This window comes from Mesoplodon densirostris, chromosome 14, assembly GCF_025265405.1.
Source record: "Mesoplodon densirostris isolate mMesDen1 chromosome 14, mMesDen1 primary haplotype, whole genome shotgun sequence".
Lineage (NCBI taxonomy): Eukaryota > Metazoa > Chordata > Mammalia > Artiodactyla > Ziphiidae > Mesoplodon > Mesoplodon densirostris.
In genome coordinates this window covers 38,528,259-38,540,277 of record NC_082674.1, presented here as the reverse complement: position 1 = coordinate 38,540,277, position 12,019 = coordinate 38,528,259, and the positions used below count along the sequence as shown (strand labels likewise).

At 35.2% G+C, this 12,019-nt stretch overlaps 1 protein-coding gene across 1 annotated transcript; it reads right to left on the bottom strand.

The window, feature by feature from the left end:
- Positions 1-4,305: 4,305 nt before the first annotated feature.
- On the bottom strand, positions 4,306-12,000 carry CRIPT (CXXC repeat containing interactor of PDZ3 domain). Its single transcript, XM_060117329.1, has 5 exons — positions 11,884-12,000; positions 9,817-9,882; positions 9,004-9,058; positions 5,535-5,638; positions 4,306-5,220 (listed from the first exon to the last, which is right to left on the bottom strand). Exons 1-5 carry the CDS (start codon positions 11,897-11,899, stop codon positions 5,156-5,158), a joined length of 306 nt encoding a protein of 101 aa, XP_059973312.1. The 5' UTR covers positions 11,900-12,000; the 3' UTR covers positions 4,306-5,155.
- Positions 12,001-12,019: the final 19 nt, after the last annotated feature.

Genomic DNA, 12,019 nt, shown 5'->3' with positions numbered 1-12,019 from the left:
CTAATATAAGTGAGAAAGAGAAGTCTTTTCCTTACAGTAGAATGCCAACTAGTAAATGTAGAAGGAGTGACAGAATTGGAAAACCACAATTTGGCAGCCATCAGAGTAGCAGTTAATTCAGCCAAGAAACATCACTGGATGCTAAACTTAGTGTATGAAAATTTGGTGAGAAACAGAATATTTACAGTCTCTAAGTATCTCCCCACAAAATGCTTGTTAATTTAAAAGAAAAAATTAAGAATCTTTACAGTGGAAAAATCTAGCAGATACCACCTAAAACAAGTGATCAAAATTAACAGCTTGTGATGGGACAACTGCTATCAGGATATGATGCACTGAAAAGGACACAGCATCACTTCTATGAAATTCCTGCCAAAAATGCATAAGCTCAATCTAATCATAAACAAACATCAGAAAATGTCAAATTAAGGGACACTATAAAATAACTGGTATATGTTTTTCATGACCTTGACATTTTTGAAAGACAGGTTGAAGAACTTTTCCAGACTGAAGGAGACTAGAGACTTGACAACTAAATGTAATGTGTTATCCTGGATTGGATCCTGGACTATTTTTTCCCCCCAACAAAGGCCATTACTGGAACAACTAGTGAAATATGGAAAATGTTAGATAATGTATTATATTAATGCTAATTTTCTGATTTTGATAATTGTGCTGTGGTTATGGAAGAAAATATCCCTGTTCTTAGAAAATACACACTTAAATATTTGGGGTAAAGAGGAACTATTTGTAACTAACACTCAAATGGTCAGAAAAAAAGCATTTATTCTATACTCATGATAAAGATAAAGGGAAACCTCTTCCATAGAGTAGAATGACAATTAATTAATACAGAAAGAATAATGTGTTAGAAAAATCACAATTTTGTAAACAGCACAGTAAAAATTTATTCAGACAAGAATTATCAAAAGATGCTAAATCTAGGTGGGGAAAGTTTGATGAGGAACAGAATATCAATCAACCTGGTCTCAAACTTTCTCCTCACAAATTATCTAATCACAAAAGAAAAAAATGGGAACTATACAGTGGAGAAACTAGACAACATCTTACCCAAGTGATCAAATTAACATCACCAATAATAGGCAATGGGACATTCTGGGAGTCTGGATGTGACCCTGGGAGGACACATCACTCATAGTATTTCAGCCCATATTGCATAACCTGAATCTAACCATAAGGAAGAATCAGAAAAACCCAAAAAAGAAGGATAATCTATACTTCAATTGTCCTATATTCTTCAAATAAATCAATACTATAAAAGACAAAAAAAGGCCGAAGAACTGGTCCAGATTAGAGTCATGATAATCTAACATATGATCCTGGACTACATCCTGTAGCTGAAAACAAAAATTACCAATGGAACAGCAAATGAAATTGGAATAGGGACTATAAATTAGATGAAAGTATTATATCAATGTTAAATTCCTGAATTTGATAACCAAACTTAGTATGCTTGTTCTTATGAAGTATATACGTAGTATTAAAGGGTATGATGTCTGCAGTGTATTCATCATGTGATCAAGAAAAAAAACATGTAACGACATAGAGAGAAAATGGTAAAGTAAATAGAAGAAACATTAAGAAGTTGAAATGCACAACAATGTATATATTTCTTCTGCTTGAAATTCTCAAAAAATATATACACATATCTATGCATGTAAATATATATTTCTAAGATACTAAAATTATTAGTACTCTCCTGCTCCCCCAGGTAAGGGAACTAGAAGCTAAAAAGTATTAGGTAGTTGGCATGAGGCTGTAAAGGGTTGTCTTTCTTTTCTCAACCCTTAGTTCCACCCCAAAGAGAAAAACAGTACTAGTAGCTTTCAGACGTCTTCTATCTGTATATATAAACTTCTGCACATATATGTAATTCCTGTACCATTTTGATGGGTGCATATTTTAAATGAATGAACTTAAGAAGTGCTCTTGTTGGAATTTAAGTTGTTTCTGACATATACACATATTAAATACAATCTGAGATTTTTTAAAAAACATGTTATTTACTCTAATAAAAGCTATGTTTGATCTTAATCCTGTCATCTTAATGCTATCGTTTCTGTTTTTATGTCTTCTTTTTAAAAACTACTTTACGTTCATGTTTTATTTTGGGAATTTCTTCCTCATTTAATAACTTCTTCTATTCAATTTATGGGAGTCATATTGTTATTTCAACAATATGAAGGTTTATAATACTTAACTATTCTGAGGTATAATACTGACAAATATCTTCATAGGAGAACCTCAGTCTGGCTGTTGGATCATTTACAGAAGAAGGCTAGTCAAGGCATGAATATGAAATATGAGTTGGGGAAGTCCAGATCCCAGCTGATACATGAGAAATGTAGTTTCCCAAAGTTGGCCAACCCAGCTGTTGATGGGTCTGGGTCACTCTCTTAACCAGGTCCTATTATGGGTCCCTTGTATTGATTTTAGTTTAAAATTCCCAATTAAAGCATGAGAAGATACTTCTTGCCCTCAGAGCTGTTGTTATTTATTATATTTTGCATTACCCTTATGATTTTTCTGGGTAAGAATAAGAATGCATCCTAGGGAAAAAAACCTTATAGACAAATTAAACGGTTAAAACTTTAAATACTTTCCATAGTATTTTTAAACAAATAAAAATGTGATATCAACACCATATATATCATCATGTTATCTACTCTTCCATTTTATAGTGTTATGTATTTATATTGCACTTGGCAATGAGGAATACTTTTTTGGTGTTCCACAGTAAGCTGCAGGTTTCAAAAGCAGAAGTCCTGTACCTCTGAAGGCAGCATAAGAAAAATCTTTGTCTGAAACCTCAAAGTGAATAGAGAGCTCAGAAATAAACCCACACACCTACAGTCAATTAATCTTCAACAAAGGAGGCAAGAATATACAATTGAAAAAAGACCGTCACTTCGGCAAGTGGTGTTGGGAAAGTTGGACAGCCACATGTAAATCAATGAAGTTAGAATACAACCTCTCATCATACACAAAAATAAACTCAAAATGGCTTAAACACTTAAACACTTAAATATAAAACATGATACTATAAAACTCCTAGAAGAGAACATAGGCAAAACATTCTCTGACATAAATCGTACCAATGTTTTCTTAGGTCAGTCTCCCAAAACAATAGAAATAAAAGCAAAAATAAACAAATGGTACCTAATCAAACTTACAAGCTTTTGTACAACAAAGGAAACCATAAACAAAATTAAAAGGACAACCTACAGACTGGGAGAGAATACAAATGATGTGACCAACAAGGGCTTAATTTCCAAAACATACAGACAGCTTATATAACTCAGTAACAAAAAAACAAACAACCCAATCAAAAAATGGGCAGAAACTCTAAAAAGACATTTCTCCAAAGAAGACATACAGATGGCCAACAGTCACAAGAAAAGGTGCTCAACATCACTAATTATCAGAGAAATGCAAATCAAAACTATGATGAAGTACCACCTCACACCCGTCAGAATGGCCATCATTAAAAAGTCTACAAATAACAAATGCTGGAGAGAATGTGGAGAAAAGGGAACCCTCCTACACTGTGGGTGGGAATGTAAGTTGGTGCAGCCACTATGGAAAACAATACAAAGGTTCCTCAAAAAATTAAAAATTGAACTACTATAGGATCTAGCAATTCCACTCCTGGGCATATATACAGACAAAACTACAATTCAAAAAGATACATGCACCCCTATGCTCATAGCAGCACTATTCACAATAGCCAAGACATGGAAACAACTTAAATGTCCATTGACAGATGAATGGATAAAAAAGATGTGGTACATATATACAATGGAATATTACTCAGCCATAAAAAAGAATGAAATAATGCCATTTGCAGCAACATGGATGGACTTGGAGATTATCATACTAAGAGAAATAAATCAGAAAGAGAAAGACAAATACTATATATCACTTATGTAGAATCTAAAATATGACATAAATTAGCCTATCTAAGAAACAGAAACAGTGCGGGTGGGGTGGGGAGGGAGATGGATTGGGATTTTGGGGTTAGCAGATGCAAAACATTATATATAGAATGGATAAACAACAAGGTCCTACTACATGGCACAGGGAACTGCATTCAATGTCTTGTGATAAACCATAAAGGAAAAGAATTTTAAAAAGAAGGTATATATATGTATAACTGAATTACTTTGTTGTACAGCAGAAATTAACACAACGTTGTAAATCAACTTTACTTCAATTAAAAAGAAACCTCAAAGTAGTCTTTCAGCAGTCTATGTTATATATATATTAAAAAAAAGAGTCAAAATGTTTGCTTAGTCTATTTATTTTTGGTGGGGGAAAGAGAGAGGAGGAGGTTAAAAAGAAGTTTGGCTTCTGCTTCAAAGTGCTTTCCCAAGGAATGGTGACTCATTCATTACACATCATCAGCACACTGTTCTCCTGGCTTTCGTGATGGTCTGAATTCAAGGTAATATGTGTAATATGTGTTTTTCTGAAATCTAGTGTATTCATTTGGATTTATGTGGGGTGTTCCTTGCATTCCCATTCTCATATGAAAGGTATTGGCACTTTGGCTTCAAGAACAAATAAAAAATAATATAAAATAATATAAATACAATTTTTGTTTGATTTGGGCCTGGGCTAATTACTTAAGGAACTATTTAGCAATAATGATCTCAGATATTTAAATGCCTTATGAAGCTGCAATTAATTAAGGGACTGCTGATCCTAAGAACTATGCAACCAAAAGGGAATGAGGGAAAAATTCCAAATCTGGATGCCAAGTTCAAAGCCAAATATCAACAACCTCCTTCTCACACTTTTGCAATATCTATAAAGTAGAGGGAAAGGATAATAAAAATTACATGAGTAATGATAAATAAAAAGTGCATACAGAACTGGGAAAATATTTTTCGTTAAATTTGTCACTTATTCCAGTTCAATAAGATGTTTGTAAGGAAAATAAAAACTTAAGGCAAAAACTAGTTACACTGCTGCTGTTCAGAACTTCTTGAGAGCAAAAAAATGAATACCAATCTACTTCCCTGGTTTAAACTTGTCTTAAGACATGTTATTTTGTAACTTGAACATCTATATTATGCCTTGAAAATTCAAGCAAAAAGTAAAATCATACGGAAAGCCAGAAACTTCAATACATCTAGACAGACGTTTGCTTGTAGTTTTTGGTATCCAAAACCTTTTTTCCACACATAGCGCAGATGCCTAAAACAAACAAAAACTCATGTAAGTAATCAAATCTTAATAACAACTAATAATACTAATCAAATAGCTAACCAATACAAATGATTTGGTTTATTTAAGTCACTCTTGAAGCTTAGAACATAACTTAACAGCATCAGAAAAGAAAAAAAGAAAATATATACTTTTAACTATGACAAGTTCTAAGTTTATTTTGCCTTAGAAAAAAGAGCATTTGACTAATTTATGAAGGGCTACTCCTTTACTATGTTATCCAAATCAGTATCAAAAGAAGTGGGTTTGATATGAATTCAAAAATGGTATTAAAGGAAACTTACCCTTTTTGTAGGCACAGCCCTGGCAGTAATGAGAACCTGGCTGGTGCACAGAACTTTTACAAATTCTGCAAGTGGAGAACTTATTCTTTCCATATGGATCAAATCTAGAGATTTTTTTTTAAAGAAAGAAAAATGTACAATACAATAGAAATACTCTTAAATAACCTCACTCAAGTAACAATGTGATGAATTCATGCTCCCTGTTCCCTCTATCAAGCTCTACAATTGATAGGCACAGCACTCTTCTAACTGGCTACTCTCTTAATATGTCTCCACACTTCTGCCCCTTCCATGTAAGCTGTATGCTTGTAAAGAGTCAGCTGTACTTAATCCCAAACCTGTTTATAACAGTTGTATTTGTCAATCTATTCATGTGATATAATTAAATATTATGGAAACTCATGTAATGAGAGTACAAAAAGAGTGATTCTATTAAAAACTAAATGAATACTTTAGGATGACCAGGTAAGTGTGAATCATTAAAACTGCTATGGAATTAGGCATGGGCAAGAAAACTTAAAAATTGAGGAAAAATCCTAAGTGGAAGGATTTGGCACTTTACAAGTGTCAGTTCTTGCTCTACCTTAAAGATACTGGAAATATATATTCTGGTTATGATTTATGTAAGGAAAATTATAAAGTAGACTCATATTCAAAAAGCCTTGTCTCAATGCCAAATGACTGATGAATGCATGTACAGTTATGTGCTTTGACTTAAAATAAGGTATGTGTATCTTTTAATGATTGCCCACTTTAACTGACATTTTCAATTAACTGGTGCAATCCCTTTGGATAAAAAAGTTTCTACTAAAAAAAATGTGACCTTACAGTGACTGGAGGGCAAAATAACTTTAGAGGAAATACTTCCCATTAAATTGGCAATAACTTTTTGTAACCGTACTCATATACTGAATACCAACACTGTCCTAGACCTGGTTTCTTCTCTTGGTATGATACAACAGCTCTTTTTTTTTTTTTTTTTTTTTTTTTTTGGTGGTACGCGAGCCTCTCACTGTTGTGGCCTCTCCCGCTGCGGAGCACAGGCTCCGGACGCGCAGGCTCAGCCGCTCCGCGGCATGTGGGATCTTCCCGGACCGGGGCATGAACCCACGTCTCCTGCATCGGCAGGCGGACTCTCAACCACTGCGCCACCAGGGAAGCCCAACAGCTCATTTTTAAAGGTTAATTTTTCCAAATCCAAAAGAATGTCACTTTACTTCCCACAAGAGAAGTTAAGAGTGGACACTACTCTTCCTTTTAATAATAAGCTCAATTTGTTTGGACCTACATGTCTAGAGATTACTTTTTCTTAAAACCGTATTTTATTCTAAAATGTACATTTTAATTTCTCAGAAATCTTACGTACACTTTCCAAAGTGAGATGTTTAAAATACCCAAAAGTAATAGCTACTTATTAATGACACTGAAGTAAGTTTGGGAGCATAAAGGAACTGGAAGTACCTAAAACTATACACTCTGTAAAACATAACAACTTGGTCAATAATAACTGCGTGGTCTTAGAAGACATCAATAAGTCAGTCAACAATACATAATGTGATAATGCATTGAAGTTTAAGTCTATCATGCTATTTTATACCCATCATTTAATAAGCACCTTATGTGTTGGGCACTTTATGTATTAAAAGCTATATTATTGTTATTAAATACCAAAGATGAACTTGACAAAGCCTCTGCCCTCATCAAGCTGACATTCTAGTGAGAGGAGACAGATAATAAGTAAGAAAACAACCACACTTTTAAGATAGTAATACCTGTTGTAGAGAAAATTCAGAGAGGATACTGTGGTGGACATGAGGGGAAGGAAGGAAGACATTAGTTTAGATGCTGGTTAGGGACCCTCTCTGAGGAGGTGACATTTCAGCTGAGACCCAAGTAACAAGAAAGAGCCAGCTATGTTAAGCTCTTAGCGATGCATTCTAGGAAGAGAGAGTAGTAAGCACAAACCTCTTCCAATGGGAGTGGGCTTGGCATATCTGATGCAGGAGTTGGCACAATAGTAAGTCAGAGAGGCAGGAGGGGCCAGATCACAGAGGACCTTGAAAGAACATGGTATGGGACCTAGCTTTTATTCAATGTAAAAAGAAAACCAGTGCAAGGTTTTGAGCAAAGGAGTTACATGCCCTTTAAAGGACCACCCTGGTTATTATGAGAATGAACTATAGGGAACCAGAGAGGAAGCAGGGAGACAGAAAGTTATTACAATACTCAAGTAAGAAACAATGATGGTTTAGAAGAGGGTAATAGCAGTGAGATGAACAGAAGCAGGTGTATTCAGGCTATATTTTGGTAGTAGAGCCAAAGAACTCGCTGGTGGATATGGGAAGTGAGGGAAATTAAGAAATCAGTGAGGGATTCCAGTTTTGCACAGCTAGATTGGACCACAGAGCAATGATGAGAAGACTATGATTCGACTGAAGGAAAAAGAGGTTGCCTGTCAGACATCAAATTGGAAAAGTCAAGGAGGCAACTGGATATATGTTTGGAGCTCAGAAAAGTCAGGACTGAGATATACATGTGGAATTCATTAACATACAGTTTGAATTTAAAGCCATTGGACTAAAGTCACTTGAGGAGAGATCATAAATTTATAAATAGGAAAAAAAAAAAGTCTAGGATTGAGACCAGAAGCACTCAATTGAGAAGGAACAGTTAGTGAGTTAAGAGGAAAGGAGAGTGTGGTATCTCAAAGCCAAGAGAATAAAGCGTTGCAAAAAAGAGAGTTTTTGAAAGGTTACATAAGGTAAGAACAGAGAAGTAGCCATCACTTATAAAGGTCACGTGTGATCTTGACAAGAGTAGGTTTAGGAGTGTGGTGGAGATGGGGGCCTGACTAGAGTGGCTGAAGGAGTAAATAGAACTTAAGGACACTGAGAAAGTACTATCTAGATAAGGGTTTTGAAAACTTTTTCTGTAAAAGGAAGCAAGGAAATGGGATGGCAGCTGGAAGGATTCATGAAATTTTTAAGACTGGATATAATAGAGCATGGTGTCAAAAATTGTTTTTATGGTGGGAGACATTTTTATCCCTATTCCTAGGTAAAAAAGTAATGTTCAGAAAAGTTTAGAACTGGTTTAACTTGCTTAAGGTTATAGAGCTAGACAGTAACAAAATCTAGATTCAAGTTTAGGTCTGACTCCAGAGCTCATGACCTGTCCACATTTCTCTGCGGCCTCTGATTTGCAGGAAAATTAAGAACTAGAAAAAATAAGTCATGCTTTCTGGTGAAATTATAAAAATAATGTATAATATCTTTATATATTGATACAGTGAAAATGAACAGGGTGAAATCAGCAGGTTATAACAGACAGCTTGGTTATGCATGCTTGGAACTATCTAACTCTATGTTTTATCACAACAGAATGAGGCAAAACAAATTCATTCCAATACACTTAATATTAAAAAGAGTGGAAATTTATATGACTGCTTTATAGATGCTCTTATACCTACCTTGCTTTTTTTGAGGTCAAAGCTTTATTTTCATTCAGCTTTCTTCCACCACTTTCTGCATTGAAATATACATGTATTTTAGTGTGGTATGTCTACACATTTCACACATAACACATACATGAAACATTTAACAATTAGTTAGAAAGTTCATTTTTTGACCTCCTACCAATAGACTAGCCTATATCAAAATTTTAAAAAATTTCATTTAGTAGCCAGGTTTCAAAGACACTACTTAAAAACAAAACACACAATTATTTACTGGGAAAATAAAAATTTGGATAAAAGGCGATCATTTTATTTCTCAGACTCAGAGTAGGACTTTAGGAATGGGTCTATATTTACTCTATCTAATGTAAAATCTAGATGCCGCTACTTTGGTGCCATTGATCTTGAATACAGTAAAAATGTTTCTTTTTCTTCCCTTTGAAAACATCTTCACTGTATTTAATGATTATGAAAGTGAAAACATTTAAATAATTTGTTCAAGAATATAAAAATCAGGTGAGGAGAGGGGGCTTTCATACTAACCTTAATTAAGCTGAATCAAATCAATTACTGTGATATACTCATTGCTTACAAATCATTTAAATATTTTGCTATCTCCTGCCTATCAAATTAGGAACCCTGACATGTCACTGAGAGAACTAAATAGAAAAGATATTAAATTGTTGGGGTATCTAGTATTCCTTAATGTTTAACAGATAAAATACATTGTACACATAACAACATATCATTTTACAAATAATGTAAAAGTGAAAACATTATTCACAGGAAGTATCTGATTCAGTTTCCATGTTCTAAAAGGAAAAATACCTGTGGTATTCCTTGCACCATCTTTCCATGTATCTGGAGTGATAACAGTACCAAGTTTCTTTTCACCTGTTATAACAAGACAGTAAAAGTAAGGGGGATTAGTGTTTACTATTTAATAAATACACTACATTGTGCCTAAAGTTCACAATGGCATCACCAGTCATATTACGTACAAGCCTGTTAATGCTGGGGTCGGGGCCAGTGAACTGAGACTTAAGATATCAACTGTGGGCAATGGATAACTGACTCTTCAGTAAAATTTGTGGATAATAGTATGGCTTATAATAGGCTTCCTCTGTACATATATCCTTTAAACAAATCTGATAAATCGATTCATTCCATAAATATTTACTAAGCATCTCTAATGTATAAGCCATTGTACAAAGTACAGATAAAAATAAAACGAATTAGATAAAGCTCTAGATTTCAAGGAATTTATAGCACACTGATTTCTCTAATAGTAGTCTTTAACCTGAGTTTCACAGGTAGACCTTAGGAGATATATGAACAAGATTAAATTGTACACAAACCTTTTGTATATCCATTTTTTAATAGACTATGTTAAGTCTACAGCTTTCATCACAGTCTCAAAGGGCTCAGAGAACCAAAAAAAAAAAAGTTAAGAATTATTCAACTAAAATATAAGCTGGAAAGTAAATAGTATGACAATTGAGAGCTCAAGTACTAGGAGAAATTCCATGGAGGAAGAAATAACCTTGGAAATCCAGTGAAGCTTTGTGGGGAGGGCAATAGAGAGGGTTAGTGGCAATGAGACTGTGAAGAAAGAGGAGAAAAGAGGATGAAGGTAAACTGGATAAGGGACACATGCTGGGGAAAGGCATTGAAAACTCAGGGTACATATGGGCAAAATATTGTTTGGTTTGGCTGAAGTGAAAAGGGTATGGGTTAGTGAAAATGCAGTTAAAAAGGTAAGCTGAGGCCTCACTGAGGAGGGTTCCTCCTGAATGCCAGCCTCCAAATATAGAAATCCCAAGTTATTCTCTGCACCCTGAGAATTTATTAAAGTAACCATCCATGGTCATTCTTTCACTTAATATAAAAACTGTGATTCAAACTCAAGGGCATCTGTGTTCAAAGTTTTATATACTATAGGGATATAAACAAAGTGGATCACGTTAATTAGACAATTATCAGGATAAGAGGACTTGAAATTGTCACATAAGAGTCAGACATATCTAGCTGTAGGAAAAAGGGATTTGGGGATATGACAGCTCTTTTTAAACACATAACCAGTTTGTGAGGTCAAAAAATCATAAGATATTTTCTAGAAATCTCAAGGGTTGGCATTAGAATCACTGGACGGCAACTATAGGGAGGAAAGACTTTTCTAAAAGCCAGTGAAATCTACACAGACTGCTTTGAAGGTGGTGAGGTTCTCCTACCCCTGTGCCTCAATCCTCTATGCATTCATGCAAAGAGCATTTAAGCCATTGGATGGGATACTGACTTAGGTTTGTTAGATAAAATACAGGACACCCAGTTAGATTTAAATTTCATATAAACAATGAATACTTTTTTTTTTTTTTTAGTAAAGAATGTCCTAAAAGTGCGTGCTTTGGGACAAAGCACTTACTGTAGTGAGGAACAGCAAACAGAGCCAAGTCTCAAATATTGCATAGGACATATTTACACTAAAAATTATTTGTTGTTTTCCTGAAACTCAAATTTAACTGGGCGTCCGGTACTTTTGTTTGCTAAATCCATCAACTCCAGATGCTGTGGAAGTGACTTTTAAGATCCATTCCAACCCGGCGGGTCTGTGAAGGGAGGAAGCCCGTCAAGAAGCAGTACAGGATGATACCCGGGATTTATGGGAAGCAACGGAAATAGACAGAGAGGTGCAAAACTGAGACCACTCTGAATGCAAATACAGGACGATACGGTCGTTGTGGGGGGCAGGAATGGTCAAAGGGCAGTATAGGAGGACAGAGGCTAGAATCAAGGACCTGTGGCCGAAGGAAAAACAAAAAAAGAGCAAAGTTCCCGGGGAACTCCAGTTAGGTTCTCCCAGCCTCCTTCTCCCGCAGAAGAGTCTCCTTAACTCACATTTTTCGCACACCATCCTTCCGCGACGATTCCCTCAGCCGCAGGACGAGCGGCAGCTGGAAGAAGTTAACAATACAGCCAGGGAAGCACTCCTCTTCCGGGTTACGAAAATCCACTTCCGGCCCTTCCGCCCTCC

Bases quoted from the DNA above. Each gene is read 5' to 3' on its own strand.
- CRIPT (XM_060117329.1), bottom strand. The intron at 5,639-9,003 runs GTAGGTATAAGA...AAAAATCTCTAG, and splicing joins TTGACCTCAAAAAAAGCAAG to ATTTGATCCATATGGAAAGA. The intron at 5,221-5,534 runs GTAAGTTTCCTT...TGTTTGTTTTAG, and splicing joins GGGCTGTGCCTACAAAAAGG to GCATCTGCGCTATGTGTGGA.